We start from the raw sequence: 22,667 nt of genomic DNA, 5'->3' as shown, positions 1-22,667 counted from the left end.
ATTTGAAGATGGTGACACAACCAACAATTATTCCAGTGCTAGAGAAGGGTGATTGACCTCCAAAACTCACATTTTCATATAACAATACATCCATTACACAAGAGATTCCTGTGGTTCACTTTAGGAAGCCAACACTTTCAGTACAGGGTACTTCTGTTTGGACTATTGACTGCGCCGAGGGTCTTTTCAAAGGTTCTATCAGCGGTGGCAGCACACCTACGAAAACACGGCATCATGATATTCCCATATTTAGATGACTGTCTGATAAGGATGTCAACACTAAAGGAAGTGCTAGAGGCCACTCAAAGCACAATAACCATATTTACAAACCTAGGGTTACAAATAAATGAACAGCGGTACCTGTTCAAAAACTAGAACTTACCGGGGCATACCTCAACACTGCAGAGGCCAGACCCACACTACCCAATCTAATATCTACAGTGACAGACCGTCCTCAGGTATCCACCAGACCGTGCCTACAACTGTTAGGTCACATGTAAGCAACAACTTTTGTGGTTAAGCATGCTAGACTTCACATGAGAAGTTGATAGGCATGGCTTTGAACAGTTTACACACCTTACAAGCACAGCCTCAATAAACTCCTCACAATACCACCAAACTGAAGGAATCTCTAAAATGGTGGACCCACCTGGGAAATGTCTGTGTAGGAATCCCTTTTTTCCAAAGGACCTGACATTGACAATCACCATAGATGCCTCCCTAATAGGCTGGAAAGCACACCTACTCAACAACCCGATCCAAGGCTGTTGGTCCACATTAGAGACCAACCTCCATAAAAATTAGCTAGAATTAAGAGTGGTATGGAATGCATGCAAGTACTTTCTCCCAATGATCAAGAACAAATCAGTCAGGATTCTAACAGACAATATGGCATGCATGTTTTACATAAACCACCAAGGGGGCACAACATCGCACACTCTATGCACAGAGGCACTACATCTCTGGAATTGGTGCATCAGCCACAACATTGACATAACGGCATCATACCTCCCAGGCTGCTAGAACACAACAGTGGATGCACTGAGCAGAGACTTTGCACAAAGCCATGAATGGGAAATGGACCCCGGAGTCCTTCACACCATATTCAGTCAATGAGGGTTCCCTGCAATAGACCTGTTTGCAACAGCACAAAACACCAAGTGCCCACAATTCTGCTCCAGGGCAGGACTGGGTCTGAACTCGCTAGGCAATGATCTCATCAAATGGTATGCGCCCCTTATGTACACATTTCCACCCATACCACTATTAGCCAGAGTCATCCTTAAAATCAGGAGAGACAAATCCAGAATCATCCGATATCACCTATGTGGCTCAGACAAACTTGGTTTCCCTACCTTTTTCGCAAATGGCAGTGTGTCCACTGCAACATCTCCCGCAAATTCATCTCCTCTTATAGGACATGGGACGTATCCATCACCTCAACCTGACGATCCTGCACCTCAAAGCATGGTTACTCCATGGTTCACAGAAAGCGAATTTACCTGTTCAGACAAGGTAAAATAAGTCTTACTGAACAGCAGGAGACTAAACACAAGGAAGGCATACATTCACAAGTGGAAAAGATTCTTTACGTGGTGTCGTAATAAACACCTTAACCCAACTTCCTCTCATTTATCATGAGTATTAGACTACATATTGGAACTAAAAAACCACAGATTTACATAAGTTCCATTAAAATACACCTGGTGACTATCAGTATTTCACAACGAAGTGGATGGGGCCACTGTATTTGCCCATCCAACAACTAAACGATTTCTCAAGGGCATTAGAAACACCTAACCAGAGACCAAAACCCCAGCTCCTACATGGGACCTTAACCTGGTTTTACGCAGACTCATTGAACCCCCTTTTGAATCTCTTGCCATGTGTTCCCTACTATACCTCTCCATGAAGGTTGCCTTCCTCATTGCCATCATATCCACTAGGCGAGTAGGAGAACTGGGTGCACTAATGGCCTCACCCTCCATGAACAATTTCTGTAAAGACAAGGTCATCCTGAGACCACATCCAAAATTTCTACCCAAAGTCGCATCTGCTTTTCACTTAAACCCATTCATTAACCTGCATTTTTCCCTAGAGCACATGTGGATAAGAGAGAAGCAGCGTTTCTCACACTCTAAGTCAGAAGAGCACTGGCCTTCTATCTAGATATAACAAAAAGCTTTAGGAAATCACTAAGACTTTTCATCTCTACAACAGAGTGATCAAAGAGAGAGACTATTTCCAAACAAAGACTATCCAAGTGGATATCAGGGTGTATTCACTTCTCTTACCAAAAAAAAAAAACCAGGCACCAATTGGGACCCGCACACATTCCACAAGAGCAGTTTCAACATCCATTGCTTTCCTCAACAATGTATCCATTATGGATATTTGTAAAGCAGCCACTTGGGAATCTATACACACATTTTCAAAACACTATGCTATAGAACAACAATCAGCCTCAGATGCCCTATTTGGCCTCACTGTCTTATCAACTGTACATAACAACTCCAAAGCCCCTTCCTTCCATTGAGGGCCATTGCTCAATAGTCAACTAAAGTGGAGTACCTACAGGGACACTCTTTTGAAGAAGAGAAGATTACTCACCTTGTGTAGTAACTGAGGTTCTTCAAGATGGTTCTCCCTGTGGGTGCTCCACTACCCTGTCTCTTCCCTTCTACTTTGGAGTATATAGATATAAAAGATGCTCCACGGTAGAGAAGGAACAGAGGGACAGTTGGTTGCACGGTGCTACGTAATCACCAAAAACAGCATGAGATGGTGACAGCACATGTGCGACCCAACCGGGCACTGCTACCATAAATCTCTGATTTCATGCGCAGGGAGCATGGACACCTAAAGTGGAGCATCCACAGAGACAACCATCTCAAAGAACCTCCGTTACTGCTCAAGGTGAGAAACCTTCTCTCTTGACCACCACACACCTAATATCCCATCTATTTTGGCCTGGAAATAAATTTTATAAGTGAACATAGACTTACATCTGCACAGCTTGCACTGATGTCATAATCTGAAGATAGTGAGGTTGCAAAATATATAACTGAGGCAAGAAATATGATCTCCAGAATCTTTGTTAAAGATGTTAATTTATTAAAAGGAAAGAACCAGCTTGTACTTTAGGTCCCAAATAAAATAAGTTTGGCAAGGTTGGTAGCTATAAAAATCTTGTAAGAAGGCATTGAAAGACAATGAATGAAACTCTTAATGTCCCTTTTTGTGTGTCTTCAAAGTAGTCACATTTGAAAAGTAGTTATATGGAAACTAATATATCAGAAGTTGTTCAAGATTATCATTTCTATATAGTTTATGAACATATGAAAAGACTTTTGCTATGTTGTTTATTGAAAACAAAACAAATCCAAAGTGTAACAGTTTACCACAGTACAAGATTGTTCTGAGAAAACGTATAACTTCAAAGTTCTGGTGAGTCAGATTTTTGATCGCTTATTTTTATTTTGTAAAACCTTCCAACAGTAATCAACGTTTACTTACCATTCTATGCTTGTGACAGGTCACTATTATTCTGTAGTTGGATATTGTTTTTGCTTGGATTGAATATTAGTTGACACTTAAACTAATCCATTGTGTCTGCTATTTCTGTTCCTGTTCCACTGCTGTGCTGTATCTCAGTTACGTGTCTGGATGATAACTCTTTATTTCCATACTATTTACAATCTCTGCATTTTGTTAGACAGTATCCTTGAAAGATTATCATGAACACTTATCAGCCAAGGCACAAAATTTCTTTGCATATTCTTACCAAGGGGCAAAAAATGTAAAGGTATTTTACACACAAATTGGGGAGAAGGAAAAAATTGCCCTTCACAAGTGGATAACTAGAATTTTTGCCAAACACGTTTGTACAGACAACATCCATATCTGTCTTAGGCTTCCATCAAATTATCATGCTGAAATTTCTACTCTTAACCACTAACACGATACCTAATTATGGATATCGCTGAACTATTTCAAATTTTAACTTCAAAAAATAAACTCTGCTTCTTGGTTCATAGTGATGAGCAGAGCTTGAGCAGAGCTTGAGCAGAGCTTCTAGCCTAGTATTTCTTTGAAATCAATCTCTCTCTCTCACTCACACACACACACACCTGTATAAATTGCAGTTTCTGTACCTCTGTCCCACTCAGTCTTCCTTATATGGTCTCAATCATCAAAGTATCTAAGCCCTCCTGACTGTTTAAAGATAAAATAAAATGTCCTTGACACTATGTCCTTATTTGAAAAGTTTGGGCACTATATTAACATCAAATGTGTATTTGTGTCTTGTAGTGAGAGAACGAGAGTTCTGTAGCACTTTAAAGACTAACACATTTAATTTCAGCAGGCATAAGTTTTCGTGGGCTTCAGCCCACTTCCTCAGATGCAGTTGGTAGAAATAATACAGCAAATATTGGCAACATATACGTATCCAAAGGCATGCCATCCATAGAATATTGATAGTTTGAAACCTTTGCTTAACAAACATGGTGTGTCTGAGAAGTGCTTTCATTTTTCGAGGCTTACCTACTATCATCCTGTTTTTACAGGCACTCCCGATTTTATATGTTGACAGAGTTCAGTAGCCTAAATTTTTAAAGCTATTCAATTGAGTTAATACATTGCTCCTGAAAATCCTTTCATTTGGCTCTCAATCCAATTCCATTTTAACTTGAGTCTCATTACATTTTAAGGCACTAAATGGTTATGGCCCTCATATGTGATGGAACTTTCATCACAATGTATTTTAGCCTATCTGTTGAGGTTAGAATCAGCAAGCTGCTGGTGCATTCAAATTGAAACTCAAAATCTTAGAAAAAGGCCTCTAACTATTTTCCTTAATTACGAAACTCCATTCCTATTGCCATAGTTACAAGATTTTAAAGAAAACTAATTGTTTCATGGTGCTGCTTAAACAATTTTTGTGAAGTGCTTCCCAGACCAAGGAGACGGATACTTTTTTAGTATTCTTAGGCTGAATTACTATGTACTCTGTAGACTTTTGGAAATATTTGTTTTTAATTTGTGGGCCCCTGTGAAGGAGAGTTTCCTAAGTATAGCTTTTGCTATAGGAAGCTCTTATTCCTCCTTCAGATGAATTTCTGACAATTTCTGTAAAACAGATTCTGAACTTGTGCTGTAACTGTCCCAGTAACAATGACCTTTATCTTTATTAGCCAGCCATTCAAAAGTGCTTTTTTTTTTTTTTTTTTTTTAAACAGGTATACTAGCATCCATTCAGCTAGGGTACTTATAATCCAAAGTAATCCAATGGATCTTTTTTCCCCCAATACAATCTCCTGATTTAAAGGGAAGAAATTTTGGGGTACACTTTGTATTTAGTTTTATGTGGGACAGAGAAGGGAAACCCTGGAGAATATAATTCATACAAACTCAGAGCTTCAGAACCTTAATTTTAAAGGTAAAATAACTTTTTTTTAATTGTCAAATTATTCCTTAACAGAAGAGAAATTCTGAATAAAAAAACTTAACTCTTCAGGTTGGTCTTCTCATATTGCATATGCTGTCCTCTTCCATGTTTGGATTGAAAGATGATTAGTGAAATGTTCAGTAAGGAATCTCCTTTCACTCTCCCCCTCACTTTGAGTGAGATGTATTTCCCCTTTGAGAAGTGGGAGCTGAGTTGTTAGAGAGAAGCAGCCTATTCACCTGAGGACAGTTTAGTGAACATCTGTGGGAAGTTGCACAGTTCAGAGTAGCAGGCTGAAGTTCTCTCCTTTCTTTAAATTATGGCTGTTACAAGGGAGGAGATCTAGGCTGTCTCTCCTTATCAGTACAAAAGTGTTCCTGAACCCCTTTTTAACTAGCTAGTGTAGATCAGGCATAAGTAGTTTGCTATTATGCTGTTGGCATGAACCATGTTTAAATTTTATTTAAGAAAAAAATCAGTTAAACATACATGGTTTGATCTCTAATGTAGTCAGTTATTTAATCTCTGAACTTTAGAGACATGAATTTATTGTTTTAAATTTATAGTTTCACTTAAGTTTTTGGGCTATTGCAGTCTATCCTGGATTGAGAAACTTCCTTTGATATATCACTTTTGTCTGGAAGCTTATTTTACACTACATTTACCCACAGCCTGATGGATGCGCTAAATGAGATACTACTCTGTTAGACTTCTCAGGCAAACTTTAGATTGCTTCTAGACATGATTGATTTCAATTTTCGAGAATAAATATATTGTAGTAAGAAATGAGAAATATAGAAAATATACACTTGACAGTTTTTTCATTAAATGAACACTGTACCTATTGTGCTCAGCACAGCAGTCTTACAGACAGTAGTGAGAATTTCTTCATGTAATGTTGAGAAATGAATTTTCTTTAAGTACAGGACTCTTTGAAAATGTTCAAATTAAAACTGGCACTTGAGAGAACACTGCCCCTTTCCAGTCCTGACACCGTTCAAAACACTTTCTGTAAGAAGGTAAAACTGGGATGCCATTGAGGCTAGTGCTTAACTTGCCATATCTTGGTTGTAATTATACTGAGAGTAATCTATCAGTAATCCCTTCCAGTCCTACCCTTCTATGATTCAATGAAAGTGGAAGGCAGCTTGGGTGAAAGTGATCATGAAATAATAGAGTTCATGATTCTAAAGAATGGTAGGAGGGGAAACAGCAGAATAAAGTAATGGATTTCAAGAAAGCAGATTTCAGCAAATTTAGGGAGTTGGTAGGTAAAATACCCTGGGAAACAAGTCTAAGGGGAAAAACAGCTTAGGAGAGTTGGCAGTTTTTCAAAGAGACACGCTTAAGGGCACAAGAGCAAACTATCCCCCTGCAGAGGAAAGATAGGAAGTATGGGAAGAGACCACCCTGGTTTAACCAACAGATTGACAATGAGCTGAAACTAAAAAATTCTACAAAAAGTTGAAGCGAGGTCCAATTATGAAGGATGAAGATGAAAAAACACCACAAGCATGTAGGGACAAAACTAGAAAAGCCAAGGCACAGAATGAGTTTAAACTAGCTAGAGCCATAAAAGGTAACAAGAAAACATTCTACAAATACATTAGAACGGGTTGGCAATCATTTGGAAGGGGGTGCCAAGTCTTCCCCTCCCCCCCCATGTGCTGTGGGCCCAGTGCCCTGGCCAGGGTGTTCAGCGGCAGGGGGGACCCTGCAGGTCCTTTCCTGCTCCCCCATTACGGCAGTGGCGTACCTTGGGGGGGATGCCGGCCAGGCCCCCCTCTGAGGAGCCGCCCCCACACTGACATCCCTAGTGGCTGCCCCTCTCCCAAGTGGGCCCAGCAGTGCCCTGCTGCCTGGAGCCATGCTGCTCCTGGCCCCAAGCAGAGCTGCCTAGTGTCTGCTCCCCCCTTCCAGCCTCACCCCTCTCCCATGTGGACCCGGCGGTGCCCTGGCCGGAGCTGGCATAAAGCAGGTGGTTGGGGGGGGGAGAAGGGGAAGGAGAGGCTGCTGCATGGCTCCTGGCCAGGACAAATGACACACTGACCCGGCCCCACAGCCTCCCAGCACCGTGCAGGGCGCATCTAGGGAGCCGCAGGGACCCCGGGGCACACACGGGCCAGGCAGCCTTCCTGTCTTGCTTTGATGTCTTTGTCACCAGGGCCTGATGAAATGATGATCCTAGAATGCTGAAGGAACTGACTGAGAAGATGTCTGAGCCATTAGCAATTATCTTCGAAAAGTTATGGAAGACGGGAGAGATTCCAGAAGACTGGAAGAGGTCAAATATAGTGCCAATCTATAAAAAGGGGGAATAAGGACAATCCAGGGAATTACAGACCAGTCAGCTTACCTTCAATACCCGGAAAGATAATGGAACAAATAAGCAATTGATTTGCAAACACCCAGAAGATAAGGTGATAGGTAACAATCAACATGGCTCTTTCAAGAACAAATCATGTTAAACCAACCTAATAGCTTTCTTTGGCAGGGTAACAAGCTTTGTGGATAGGGGGAAGCGGTAGATTTGGTATATCTTGACTGTGGTAAGGCTTTTGATACCGTCTTGCCATGACCGTCTCATAAACAAACTAGGGAAATACAAACTAGATGGAGCTACTGTAAGGTTGGTGCATAACTGGTTGGAGAGCCATTCCCAGAGAGTAGTAATCAGTGGTTCACAGTCAAGCTGGAAGGGCATATTGAGTAGGGTCCTGCAGGGATTGCTGCTGTCTAGTTCTGTTCAATATCTTCATAAATGATTTAGATAATGGCATAGAGAATATACTTCAGGTATGTCTACATTGTGGGCACTGCATCAGGCGCCACAGATGGATGCAGCGGGATTGATTGAGTGGGCATTGGAGACCCACTCAGTCAATGCCGGAAGTGCTCTCTGGCCAATACAGTTAATCCACCTTTCTGAAAAGAGCAATGCTGTGTCAACCAGAGGGCATTTCCTGTCTACGCAGTGCAGTGAAGATGCTACGGTAAGTGAAAGTTAATAAGTTGACAGGAGATAGGCAAGCTCCGTACTGAAACTTGTATATTTCCTGTCGGCAGTGTAGATCAGTCCTTTGGAAGTTTGCAGATGATACCAAGCTTGGAGGGATTGCATTAAAATTCAGAATGATCTGGACAAACTGGAGAAATGGTCTGAAATAAATAGGATGAAATTCAATAAAGACAAATGCAAAGTACTCCGCTTAGGAAGGAACAATTAGTCACACACACACACACACACACGGAAATGAGTGCCTGGGATGGAGTAATTCAGCAAGGGGTCTGAGGGGTTATAGTTGATCACAAGCTAAATATGAGTCAAAAATGAAATACTGTTTGGAAAAAAGCAAACATAATTCTGAGATGTATTAACAGACGTGTTTTAAGGAAGACACAAGAAATAATTCTTCCACTCCACCCTGATAAAGCCTCAGTTGGAATATTGTGTCCACTTCTGTGCGCCACATTTCAGGACAAACTGGAGAAAGGCCAGAGAGTGACAAAAATGATTAAAGGTTTAGAAAACACGGCCTATGAGAAAAGATTGGAAAATAATGGGATTGTTTAAACTGGAGCAGAGAACACCGGGGGGGGGGGGGGGGGGGGGGGAACATAACAGTTTTCAAGTACATAAAAGGTTGTTACAAAGAGGAGGGTGAAAGTTCTCATTAACCTCAGAGGATAGGACAAGAAGCAATGGGCTTAAATTGCAGCAATTGAGGTTTAGGTTGAACATGAAGAAAAACTTCCTAACTGTCAGGGTAGATAAGCACTGAAATAAATTGTCTAGGGAGGCTGTGGAATCTGTCAGAGGTTTCCAAGAACTGACAAGTGTTTGACTAATCTGGGATACTCTAGTTATTACTTAATCCTGCCTTAAGTGCAGGAGACTGGACTAGATGACCTATTGAGGTCCCTTCCAGTCCTATAATGACCAGGACTAGTAGCTGGGAGCCGCCGCTGGGGTACTCCCATCAGCACGAGGGAGATCGGACCCACCTCCAGGAGCCTCCTCTGGTTGCAGGAAGCTCTGCAGCACAGAAGTGAGTAAGGGTGGCTAGCCCATGACCCCTGTACACCTGGTTTGTGACCCCCACGATTCTCTTTTGGGTCGGGACCCCCAAGGTTATAACACCATGACATTTCAGATGAGAACATCTGAAAACATGAAACTGACCAATTTTCAAATCCTATGGCTGTGAAATTGACCAGAATGGACCATGAATTTGGTAGGGCCCTATTCATAGAGGTGCATGTATACTTGGTGACACTGAAATTAGGTTTGTAGGATTAGGCATTTCATACATGGAGAACCAGGAGAAGAGGTGACTTGAGAGAGGTGAGATTATTAGTATTGGACTTTATTTTTCCATAATCATCTGAGGGGCAACATAACCTATGAAAGCCAGATACTTTGAATTATTCTGTATAATGTTGTGCTGACAATAGCACAACAGCTGAAAGCTATTGTCAAATAAGCACAATTAATGAAGAGAAATTTTAATTTCTTTAGTGGTTCCATGTGTTTCAGGAATTCTCTTGGGGACTTGATGGTTTTGAAATGGGACTGGATATAACTCCCACTGCTCAAAGCTTTTCTGAGCTAATGAATGTAAGGTAGTGCATGCTGGTGCCAGAACTCCTTTTACTCATGACACTGATCAGTAGTATGCATCATCTATGACAACTACCTGAAATCTTCCTGCCAGATACCATGGGCACAGTGTAAGAATTACTTTTTCCCTGATGTGTAATTTCAATGCATGTTTAATACAATGAATGAGCTGTCAGGCTGTAAACTCTTTGGGGCAGATGTGTCAGATTTCTGTCTGTGTTGTATGAGACACCTAGCATACCTTGATATGCTGTTTAAATAATAAAAGATGGCATCAGTGTGAGCTACCCCACCCATTTGCCATAATTCTGATCTCTTGATGAAAAGAGTAAATTCACGTTTTTTCCTCCTACATTCTTGGTGTCTGTCAACCAGTAGTAATTAGTCTTCCATGTTGTGGACCCTCTCTACTGGAAATGACCTTTCAGTCAAAACTATTTGTTTCATGAAAGCCTTCCAGAAGGCTACAGCTATTCACCATTTCTCCTATTCATGACTTTTCTTCTATTTATTCATTAGGATTTAGAGTTCCTAAAATAACACTTCTAAAAAGTTCAAATTTATCTTGGCGGATCCAACATGTGGCTTTTCAGATTATAGGAAAGTGCTTTCCTAGTAGTCAGTACCTTTTTCTGTTAGAAGCTATTAATCTTATTAAAACTCTCAGTAAATCCTGTGGGCAGGCTATTCCATTGCATCCCTTAAAACTTTCTTTTAAAAATATTGTAAAGCAGCTTACCTCCTGTACTGCAGTCTTGAACCTTTTGCATTATGGCAGTAAAGAACTTTACTGCTTTTGATACTTTGAATATTTTCCGAGTAGGGAGTCAGATCAACATTTGACAAAAGTATAAAGGAGTTTAATCTTATGAGACAAATGAGAAAAATCTTGTGTGGTTATTTTGTGTTGAAAATCAAAATAGTTGCAGAAGATGTGACTTTAAGAAAAAATGTTCCTGGCTTCTGCAGCCATATTTTTGTGGTAGTAACAAGTAATTTTGTTACTCATTGTACTAGTCAGTTGTGACCACTAGTCTGTGCTAACGTGCAATTAATGTTAAGCGGTTATGATACTAGTAGTCTCATGCAAGTGTGATAAGGTTACAAATTTCAGATACTCAGTTGATAAATGTGGAATGAATATTGTAGATATTTTAAAAAAAGATGTTTGCTACTGAGCTGGGACGTTTAGGTGAACTGAAATATTGCAAGATAAGAGCTGGTTAAAAGTGGTTTTCCAACAAATATGAACTCTGTCAGGAGCTTGGTTCTGCTGCCATTTCTCATGTTGAATAATGCTTTACTCTTGGTGAATAATCTCTTTAATTTCAGTGTAAAAACTCTAATTCAAGAAAGTATACCTATTCAGGACAGTAATTAATCACATGCTTCCAGGGCCTAAATATGGCAGAATCAGAACTCAAATGAGGATTAGAAATCTAATTAAGCAGAAGTCAAGACTTTGTGAAGAGGGGATTGACCATGTAGTAAAGTTTCTAAGTTTACTGTCTGGAATACTTCAACCAAGCAGATCCCCCTCATATAGGCTCCCATTTTATTAATGTAACTTAAAATTACTTCACCCTAGTATCTACCTCTTGATGCTGGATTCAAAGAGAGTGTCACTTCCATTAGAAATTTGTTCACCTGTTTTGTTTGTGGACTGCAAACTTAATTGCTCTTTCATAAATTCAGAATTAAAGTTAATGAGGGACTCTTATTAGCCCAGTTCTGTTTAAGTGCTTCATACCAACTCTTTACTCAACCCAACTATCCCAGGGACAGAGTCAAAGCTTAGCCAAGTCCAGTAATGTTTTATCATTCAGCATCTTTGCTTTAAAAATACTATATTTATAGTAGGCTTTTTGTAGCAATTTTCCTATAGTAAAACAAGTGCATAGTACATATGACTGACCACTTTTCTTGGTGCAGGAAGAGTTTCCCCCCTGACTCTTTAAATGGATATTTTTTTAAACAGTGCCATCAGGTGTCCTGTGTTAAGTGTTGCATAAAGTCTTTAACTGGTTGGGCAGCCTGGTAAACTTAGCAGAGAGGAACCTGCGTTGTCTAGTGATGTGGTGGAGTGTAGGAAGCCGCTGTGGCCTCCCTCGGAGACAGAGCCTGAGAAAGGGCACGAGAGCCCTGATTGGCCCAGCTCACACCCTGCCCCGGAGTCTGCCCGGCAACAAGGGACCCGGGCCGTGATAGGACCACCCGGCCAGGCCAATTGGCAGCCGCGGGGCGGAGCCCCAACAGGAAGGGGAAGGATAAAAGCCTGGCCCCTGAGCTCAGTAGAGCCCAGATTGCTGCCAGAGGCAGACGTGCTGCCCCGCCAGCAGAGGCCGAGGCCAGAGCCTAACCGCCGCCGACAAACCCCGGCCCCACCTGGGCCCGGGGATTGGATAGGCCCCTCGAGGAGCTGGACCAGACAACCCGGCCAGGACGACTGGGCCGAGTTACCCCGAGCCCGGGGCCGTGCCCTGGGACCGCCAGACTGGGCTGAGACCCCAGAGCAGCCCGAGTGGCAGGCACCCCCGGAGGCCGGGCCGGATTTGGAGGAACTGCCGGCCGCCCAGCCCCTCCCTGCAGCGGGACAGGACTTGGAGGAGCTGCCCGAGGCCGAGCCATTCCCCACCTCCAATGACCTGGAGGAGCTGCCCCCTGAAGAGGAGCTTCCTGCCTTACCCCCCATTGATGAGGAAGGACTGACGGCACTAGACCAGGTGGACTATCCCCGTGTCACGGAGGAAGCAGGTACTAGGGTCCGTGGGGAGGAAGTAGCCCAGGGACAGCCACGGCCTGTGGCTGAAGCCGCCTTATAGCCGGTGTGTTGCGGCGGGAGCCCCGCCGGCACAGTGGCAGCCGCTTCTGCCACTACTAGGGCCCTGGGCTGGGACGCAGTGGAGACGGGTGGGCCTGCGTCCCCCTCCCCTTCCCCTTTTCCCTAGCCACCCCAGGAGAATTGCTCTCCTGACCCCACCTGAAGCTGTTGCCTCCTCTGCTCACCCTGCCTAAGGGTTGGAGCCAGCGATCCGCCTGCTCCTTGTTGGAGCCATAGCTCGCCCTGCCGGAGGGCCTGAGCGATCCGCCTGCTCACCCTGCCTAAGGGTTGGAGCCATAGACTCCTTGTTCGCTCGCCCTGCCTGAGGGCCCGAGCGATCCGCCTGCTCACCCTGCCTAAGGGCGGACTATTAGGACTACTTATTTGCCAAGTGCGAGTCTGTAGGAAGCCGCTGTGGCCTCCCACGGAGCCAACGCTTCTACACGGAGACATAGATTACTCAAATCTTGATTACTGCATAGAGTTCTGGTTCTATATTAGTTTTTATTCAACAATAAAAGTGTTCCTACTCTTTTTATTCATCTTGGCAACTGCCAAAATACTGTACTCTAAACACCATTTATATATTATAAAGTATCTTCAGTTTCTGTGATTGTGAAGAACAGCCTTTTATTCTTTCAGGACCAGATACATAGGAACCGTCATTATTTCTGTGAACAGAAATCTGTAATAATAGAGCTGTAACTATGCTGAACCACTTAATATAATTTCTTAACCTCAGTTGAGAGTAATTTTCATAGTAGTCTTCAATCCTACCTATCTACCCCCTAATTATATATGCCTTTCTGTTTTGTGCTAGCCTGTTATGTACTGAGCGAAATCACCTGATAGCTTTTATAGGAACCAGTGTGAAACCAGTGGAGTGTGCATATTACATTGCATACAAAAAGTTAAGATAAAAGCATAGCGTGCCCGGTAAAGTATTCATAAGTCAGGAAATAGCAGAATGAAGTTTGCCCTTCAATTTGGCCCTTATACACATGCATTTTGATAGGCTTTCCCAGCATCAATCTGTGACACAGCCTCTGGAATCCTTGCTTTAAACACAAAGGAACATCCTTTTCCCCTTTCTTGCTCAAATACCTTATTTCTGGCATTATGTAATTTAGCTACATTAGATGAATTCTAAAATTGTCTTCTGTATGTAGCTTCCTAAGTAATTCCCTTTTCCCATCTACTCTCCCAAGAAGCACAGTCCTATCATTTGGAAACATGAGCCCCCTGTCTTGGCTCATCAACAAGATTTAAAACTGGGACTTTTATGTCCAAAATAGAGCTTTACCAGCCTACACAGGTGACTTTCTGTAATTTCTGTAATTTCTGTGAAAATGAATGAAATGTCAGAGGATGGCAGAGCCCCTTCTAAACAAATAGGGATGAATCAAAGAAATGTTCACTAGATAACATGTCTTTATCTCTTATTACTTTCATTTATTATAATTATTGAAGTAGTGGGCTTGCTTAAGCAAAACCAGAGAAATAACATCCTGTTCAGAATAAATTTTTAAGTAAATGCAGGTGTTGTAGAGAACGCCTTTGCATGGTTGCTGTAGTCTATTTGAATTTAAAATGAAAGATAAGCTTATGAGCTTTAGCAATTAATGTATTCTTGTTTAAATTTTGATTGCCTCGTGTGCAGTATCTTCTTTGTCATTATTTTTTACTACTTCCGTTTTCTTTACATATGAGATCAAAAGAAATCCTTATTTAAGGCAGTTTAGTGAGGAATAAGTTTGAAGAAACATTGTACAGTTTTGATGTATCATACGCTGTACATCATTGGTACCACTTAAATCTAGATCATATATACAAAAGTATTCATTATACTAAATTGACTAACCTGGAGTTATGGCTCCTAACAGATAATTCAGGTCCAACAGCCAACCACAGTAGGACCAAATTTCCCTTCCCCCTCACAAATGTGCAAAGTGGCTAATAGTTGCAAATACTAATTGATAAAATGTGATTATTTTCTACAGGGATTATTTCTGAGGATGCGTTTTTTTGTTTTGTTTACTAAACTCCCCCACTCCCCAACCCCAGTTTCATGTGTATGTGTCCCAGAGAAGAGAAATCTTGTCAATTTTAGCAACTATCTCCCCAGGTGCTTGTGGCTGCACCATTGTTTGGGTGGCTCAACTCTCCAGGCTGCTACCCTGCTTGGGCTTCTTTCATGTTTCTGTATCAAAGCTGGGTTCCAAATGTGGCTCCCAACCCCCTTTTTTTGCACGACTTCATGGAAGAGTAAAGGGAAAGTGCACAGGAAGTTAACTGGCTTATTCTTATGGGGAAAGGTGGAGAACAAGAGGTTTCAGAAGAGCAGGGAGACAAAAATTGATATGGCTGTGAAATTGCAGTATCTTCAAAGGGACAAGTGTGTGTGAGAGTGGTGTGGTAGTGTATCTGAATTGAGAATCCATAAAGGAAGGAAAGCACTGAATGCTCTCAGGACAGATAATGGGATTATACTTATTTTCAAGGGTACAAGCAGACTATTAGCTTTTATTAGATATCTGTGTAGAGATCAGATTCCTTTTAAAATAAATATAGGTGAAAGCACATAGTAGGCATGTGTGGTGTCTACTACAGGTAAAGTTGCAAAAACATTTCTGCTGTATTCCCTTGTTTTCACATGTTTATTTCCTGAAACTTTTGTTTTGCACTGAAATTTTCAATACATAGCCAGGGGATTTTTTTTATGAAGCTTGAGCCAAACTCCTTCCATCTCCTTTAGACTGGAAAGCATGAGGGGAAAGGCTATTTTCTTCACTGTGTGTGTAAGACTTTAGCACCTTTTACACTTTGAAACTTGTGCATAAAGGACTATATATGTCAGCATATGCTTTGCTAAACTTAAAAATACTTTGAGAATTGCACTGCCTATTTTACTGCATCTTTAAACCTAAGTCTTTTTGTTCTTTGTATGATTTTAATCTGTGTGCTTTCTTCTCAGGTTTCTAGCAGAATACCATGACGACTTCTTCCCAGAGTCCGCTTATGTAGCTGCATGTGAGGCCTACTATAGCACCAAGAATCCTCGGGCAATCTACTGAAGCTTTTAGTGAACTATAAATCCTACTGTACATAGCCCATGGTATTGCTGCTTTGTCACAAAGCTACAAGATGAAGATGAATTGGAATTTGAATGGCCTTTTTCAGATAGGGAAAAGGGAGTCTCTTCTATGACTGCTGGATTCCTTACCAGAGATGGACCACTTCTTGTTTCAGAGCTGTGCAAAGATTGCATTCTGAATTGCTCCAAGTGTTGCATGTAAGCTTCACATCTAGATATAAGAAGAAGCCCTTCACTGATTTCTAATGCACAGGACTGCATACAGTTCTTATTAAAAAGTGGGGGGGGAAGCAGATGCATTAGCAGTGGGACATTTTCATGAAAACAAATTCCTCATGCTGTCTTTCATTTTAATATGAACTGTTTTCAGCATGAAAAGTAAAACTGGCTTCACTCTTATATAAGGAGAATGCATAACTGGCATCTTGTGGATTTCGTTTTACACACAGAACCCACATTTCATTTTGTGAAATGGTCATGGTCGGAAGGATAAGTGCTCGATATAGAGGAAAATTGCATAGCTATTTTGTTGGAATGCTCTCTGCCTCAAGAAAGTAGTTTTCTGTGGCTTAATGAAAAATGTTTCTTGCTTTTCTTTTTAAAAAGGTATCAGTCTTTTTCCCATACTAGGTTGCCACAGTTACAAGGAGTGCAGACCTCACCAGTGATTCATCTTACTCATGTCTGTGAATGATTTCTAAGGCATTAAAGAACATGATGTTCTAACAAGTTCCCAGAGAGTAAGCATAGAGTGAATAAAGTGACAGCAATTATTTTGGCAATTTTTTTTTTTCTTAATAAAGTAACAGTGGTTGGTAATTGAAGGTGTGATGTTTGGGTGGCTGATCTCAAAAATGAGGCTTTGTTTGGGCTTTCATAGTATATTTTCACTAAATATTACTATGTAGAGAGCAGTGACTGTAAGAATGGCACCTTTTTGTTGTACAATTCTCTTCCCTGTCCATAAAGCAGAGGCACATCTCTTAGATTTATACTGACAAATTTTACTTTGGCACTGCAAAACTCATGCACCTGTGTGAGAATGAGCTCGATTCTATTATCCCTCTAATGATACATACTTGGCCGAAACAATGAGAATCCTGTAGCACCTTAAAGACTAACAAATTTCTGCGGGCATCAACTTTCATGGGCTGCAATCCACTTTGTCAGATGCATGCCCACGAAAGCTTATGCCCGCAGAAATTTGTTAGTCTTTAAGGTGCTACAGGACTCTTGTTGTTTTTGCTGTATACAGACTAAAATGGCTACCCCTCTGGAACTTTCCATACTTAGACAGAACTGGATTTTAGTTAATTCTGCCATCTTGGGTACTTCCATTACTGAGAGTGCCTAATAATTAATGTATTTATCCTCACAACACCCCTGTGAGCTGAAGTGCTGTTATCCCCATTTTACAGATGGGGAATCTGAAACAGAGAAAGGCAAGTGACTTGCCCAAAGACGCAGGAAACCTGGGCAGAAAATTGAACGTAGGTCTCTCACATCCTAGGCTAGTGCCCCAACCACTGGCCAGTCTTTCCTCCCTTGAAGCATCTGAGTTAGAGAATGATTACCTGTGATTCTGGAACTAAAAAGGCCCCACTTGAACTTGCAGGTCTGCGAGTTAGTAAAACCATCTTTTTACCTGCAAATAGCAAATTTATTCTGTAAAAAGAAACCCAGACAAGAAGAAGAGCTCAATGGCTTTTTGACCATATCAAAAATTTCTGTGCATAGTAGAATACAAGTGCACACTTGCCTAGGATAGGCAGGAATGAGTATTCCAGGTTTTATTTGTGGCACATTGGCAGTGATGTGAGAAGCGGCTTAGGTAGCACCTGCATGCATAGTGCCTGGTTCAAACCAGTTGTATGAGCAACTCATTTTTCCTTCCCACTCTCCCCCTGCCCCCCAGGTATAAAAACAAACTCTTGCATGCTATAAATCTGCTGCAATATGTCTGAGCCTGGTTGAAGTATTCGTTGATTTATGTTGAGTATAACACTAAAGGCAACCTGCAAATCTTCATACAAAATTTCTTCCTCTGGAGCAATATGTGCTGAATGCCCCCCAATCATCAGATTATGAAGGCTATTCACCACATTACCAGATATTCCTCAAATGGAGCAGAGAGGTTTGTAGGTTATCTTTTTATACCTATGGTTTAATTATAGTGGTTCTGAAAATGCTGCTGTAATTGAAGGTTAGTGAGCATTTTGGTTACTTAAGTTTTGTAGGCTGTTTGGAAGGATTTTTCTTTTTAAAAACAAACAAAATACTTTGGTTATGTTTAGATTTCACATATGTGGCTGTGTAGGAATAGTTTTTACTAAATGTGTGTTTTTAATAAAAAATTAATATGGATTTTATTTTATTTTTTTTATTGTGGGTAAGTGGCTAGTGCACAGTCATCTAATTACTTTGGCATTAAATATCTGCTGTTTTTTTTATTAAAAAAATTTGAAATGTACAATTGATATAAGCAGCAACTAACTGCATATTTCATTAGGATTTTAGTCCCTGACAGATGGGTGGTATGACACACACAATATATATGCAGCATTGCCATCCTCCGTTGTTCTAAAATCATGAGTCAGGCCCCCAAAAGTCATGAGATTGGCTCAAAAATGATGTTTACCTTCTGTTTTTCGGAGTTTCTAGAGTACACGTGGTCAAGTTGTCAAGTTTTTCTATACAACTATGAGCATTAGAAACTTTTTTTAAATGAGATCTGAGATTCTCAGCTAATCACAGGCCTCCAAGAGCTGGGACTTCAGGAAAATATCACAAAATTGGCAAAATTGTGAGTTGTCAACACTATATTGTAGCAGGATGCCATTAATCTGTGAAGTGTGTTGTGTATGTGTTGAATTTATTTGATGAAAACATGTGAGACATAACTCAGCTTCCGATAAGAGGGTTTTCAGGCAAGAGGTAGTTGCTTAAACAAAATTGTACTGTATAAAATGGCCAAAAAGATATATATAAGTTTATGGAGCAAACAATACATTTTTATGACTGAAAATTACTTGCAATGAATATTAATCTCAAGAGGAAAATACACTGTCTAGATTAGTGTTTCTCAATTGGTGTTCCGTGGAACCCTGGGGTTCCACAGGAACACTGTTGGGGTTCCACGAGCAGCTGTTCTCCGCGCCGCCGAAAAAGGAAAGATGTCCCAGTTTTTTTGGCGGAAGGTATCGAGTGTAAGTGTAATTTAATTTATATTTAATAGAGAAACGCTGACCTAGTTGTTTGTATATAATTTGCTTATTTTGACTTTTTTTTGGGCCCCATATGTAAAAATACTGTTAAGAGTTTGGGGGGGTTCCGCAATTACTTACCGAGTTCAAAAGGGTTCCGTGGCCAAATTTAATTGAGAAACACTGGTCTAGATAAACAGTGTATCAGAATGAAATTACATTTCTGTAGAAAGAAGGAAAGAAGATGACCTTGTGATGCTCTTGAATCTCTGATACAGTGGTAACATTGTTACTAATACTGTTCCTTCCCCCCTCCTGAATATTTCAGTTTCCTTTGCTTATCATAAGAACAAGGAGAAAATATGTTGCCTAGTGGTATTGTCTTAATACTCTTAAGCTATGGCTACGCTAGAGAGCTTACAGCGGTGCAGTTTCACCAATGCAGTTGTGCCATTGTAAGCTCGTTGTGTAGCTACTGTAAGCTGACGGGAAAGAGCTTTCCTGTCGGCTTAATTACTCCGCCCCCACTAGAGGTGGTAGCTGTATCAGTGTGAAAAGCTCTCCTTTCAACATAGTACTGTCCACACCAGCACTTAGATCGGCATAAATTGTTGCTTGGGGATGGCTAATTCACATCCCCGAGTGACATCATTTGTTGACTTAAGCTGTCGTGTAGCCATAGCCTTAGTTCCAGTCTCTTCTGGGTTCAGTAATTACATGTTCTTTCTAGCATTGCCCAAACACACATTGTATATAATCAATTCAAGCTTCTTGAGGCACTGTAGTTGCTTGTGGATATGGTATTAGGCTCCTCTCTTTCAGAGCCCCACTAAACATAAATCCTCTGCCCTTGCACCAAACTTACTACAGATGCCCATTTGTACCACCATATTATTAAACAACAACCAAAAAGACAATGTCTCTAAATGGAGGGCAAAGGCTAGAAAGAAAAATAAATGCCCAGAACATGGAAGAAGCATAATACTTGTATAGAGAAAATTGGCAAATAACTGTTTAAGTAACTTATTGTGTGCCGTGTTCGAGCTGTGTTGGCCCAGAAAGAAGAAGGAGCTCTGTGTGGCTTGAAAGCTTGTCATTTACTAATAGAAAGTGGTCCAATGAAAATACTACCTCACCTACCATGTCTTTAAATAATTTATTGTAAATGTACAGAAATATTTGGAAGGAGTGTAAAGCAAAACTGGGAAGGGAATAAGATCGGTCCTACAGATTCAACTGCAGTTCCCAGCAATGAGATGTGAGATGCATGCAGTGGTGACTGGAGGCCTCATGCAAGTATAGCCCAGGTGGCAAGTATAAGGTTTTAAAAGATGCTGGGTTGGGGAGCATGCTCTATGGTGTTACGAGAGAGATTGATGTGATATAACCTACAGCTATCCTGTGCAGTTAGCCACCAAAAGCTGGAAGCAAGGACACAACAGACTCAGAAAAAAATATGGCCTTGGCTTAGGTAGACAGAACAAAAACATCTGCGCAATTGCAGAGTTCCTAGTTAGGATGATAAAGTGAAAGGACAGATTCATGGGAGGGGGGAGGAGGAAAGTGAATGACTGACCTTGGTTTGGGTGCCTGTGTTTGTAAGTTTCTTGCTGAAGTAGCTTTGCTGGTTAAATAGAATAATGAATTATTATTCATTCTTGCTAGACTGTTGTTAGGGAGATTGTTAGCCTGTTAGGGGGCCCTTATGAGTTATGTGTTTGGTTTGAAGAAACGCTTGCTAACTAAGGGCTTGTCTACACTTACCTCGGAGATTCGGCGGCCGTCAACCAGAGTTACGCAAGCAACACAAAAAACTTGCATAACTCCCGTTGACTTCTCTGCTTCTGTTCTGCGCACCGTCTTCACTGCACTGCGCCGTTCCCATCGACGCAGCGCTATGCCACTTGAGAAGGTGGTCTTAATACGTCGATTTCTCGATCGACTGAGCAGGTCTTCACTGACTGATCAGTCGATCCAGAGAAGCCGATCTGACGGCGGCGACTTTGCTGCCGTCAGTGTAGACATAGCTTAAACTTTTCGTTTTGGAGAAGCTGTAGAGAAGTTTTGGATTTCTATAAGTAAGGAGACACTGACACTCTTCTCCCCATCAGCATGGAAAAAGACTGGCCACCTGAGACTTGCTACTGTCATTTGATACCACTTCAGACTTTGGGTAACTGTATTCTGGGGTGCTTCCAGACCAGGGGTTCTCGCAACATATTTTTTTTATGTCCTCAGAGTGTGGCCTCCAATTCTTGCTGGTGGCTGCTCTGACAGTGTTTCCTAAAATACTTAATTAACTTTAGGAAAAACAAATACACGCTTATACATGTCCAAATATTTGTAATGTATTTATGTAGGGTTTTTTTTTTTTTGCAGACTCTTAATAAAAATAATGTACAGTTCTCTCTTCTTTACTGGACCTAAACACAAATAAAGTGCTTTGCACATTCTTGTGTTTTTTGTTGTTTCTTTTGCTTTTTTGGTAAAAGGTGGATGTCTGTACAACAGTTCTACCTGGACTTTGCTCCTATTCTTGTGCTCAGCCTGTCATGGAGTAGGAGCCTCTCATCGTGATGGGGAACTGCTCAGACCTGCAGCTGCCCAGAGCTGTTGAGCTGCTGCGGTAGCTACACCACTGTAAACAGCAAGTGCAACTGCAGACGTGGGAAGCACCCACCCGTCTCTGTCCCTGCCTCCTGCACCCCTTCAGCGAGAGCACACCCGAGGAAAGGTGGGTTGGGAACTCTGTGGCCACCTGTGGAGTCCCAGGATCCCTGAGTTCCAGGCTCCCACTGCCCCTAGCAGGAGCAGGAGAGCTGCCCAGGAAAGCGCCCCAGTGACTGAACACTGCAGGCACTTCCACTGCCAAGAACTGCCTCTGGCGCCTCACTCATCGACTACAAACACCAAGGCAGTGCTTCTCGCTGCCCTTGGTAACAGCTATTCAGGAGCATGAGCTGGGTGTTGCAGGGAGGGGCTTCTGCTTTCTCCCTCTTTCCCCCCTCTCTACCAATGCTGTGTAGGTTGTCATAGCCACAAATCCACTGGTGGCCTCATGCTATGTTTTGATGTATGTTTTAGACTTAAAAACAAGGATTTTTGAGTGAAAGCAGTCTTGTATGTACCAATCATTCATCAGACGGAGGTGCTGTGCCCCTACTGATTTATTTCCTGACACCGCCTGGAAAACAGATTAGTTTACTATAGCTTTGGGGATCAGATAACCTTGGGTAACAGCTCCTTCCAAACCATTAGGAAAGTTGTAAGTGGGGATTCCTTTCCCAGACTCTCATTTTTCTTGCCAATATGGCTCCAATCTATCTAGATCCACCCTCTAAGGAACTGCTAAATACTGGTAGTAGTATCTTCTTATGCTAAGGGAGCACACACACACACATTGCTGGCTACACAAAACCATTGGAAGATGGGGAACGGGATCTCTGCTGTTTCTTTTTACCCATGTGCCCCCATGCACC

At 41.6% G+C, this 22,667-nt stretch overlaps 1 protein-coding gene across 3 annotated transcripts in view; it reads left to right on the top strand.

Moving 5' to 3' along the window:
• MSL3 (MSL complex subunit 3) overlaps nucleotides 1–21,640 on the top strand; it is a 48,481-nt gene extending 26,841 nt beyond the window's left edge. For all 3 annotated transcript variants that reach the window (XM_067566138.1, XM_067566139.1, XM_067566140.1), the window contains one exon: nucleotides 15,866–21,640. In XM_067566138.1, the coding sequence (XP_067422239.1) occupies nucleotides 15,866–15,965 (100 nt within the window). In that variant the 3' untranslated portion in view covers nucleotides 15,966–21,640. The remainder of the gene's footprint in view (nucleotides 1–15,865) is intronic.
• The last annotated feature ends 1,027 nt before the right edge of the window (nucleotides 21,641–22,667 follow it).

The sequence above is a fragment of the Emydura macquarii genome, unplaced genomic scaffold, assembly GCF_026122565.2.
Source record: "Emydura macquarii macquarii isolate MOO-44397 ecotype Brisbane River unplaced genomic scaffold, CSIRO-AGI_Emac_v2 contig_2734, whole genome shotgun sequence".
Classification (NCBI taxonomy): Eukaryota; Metazoa; Chordata; order Testudines; family Chelidae; genus Emydura; species Emydura macquarii.
Note: the sequence above shows the minus strand (reverse complement) of the source record. Positions and strands in the feature narration are given on the sequence as shown.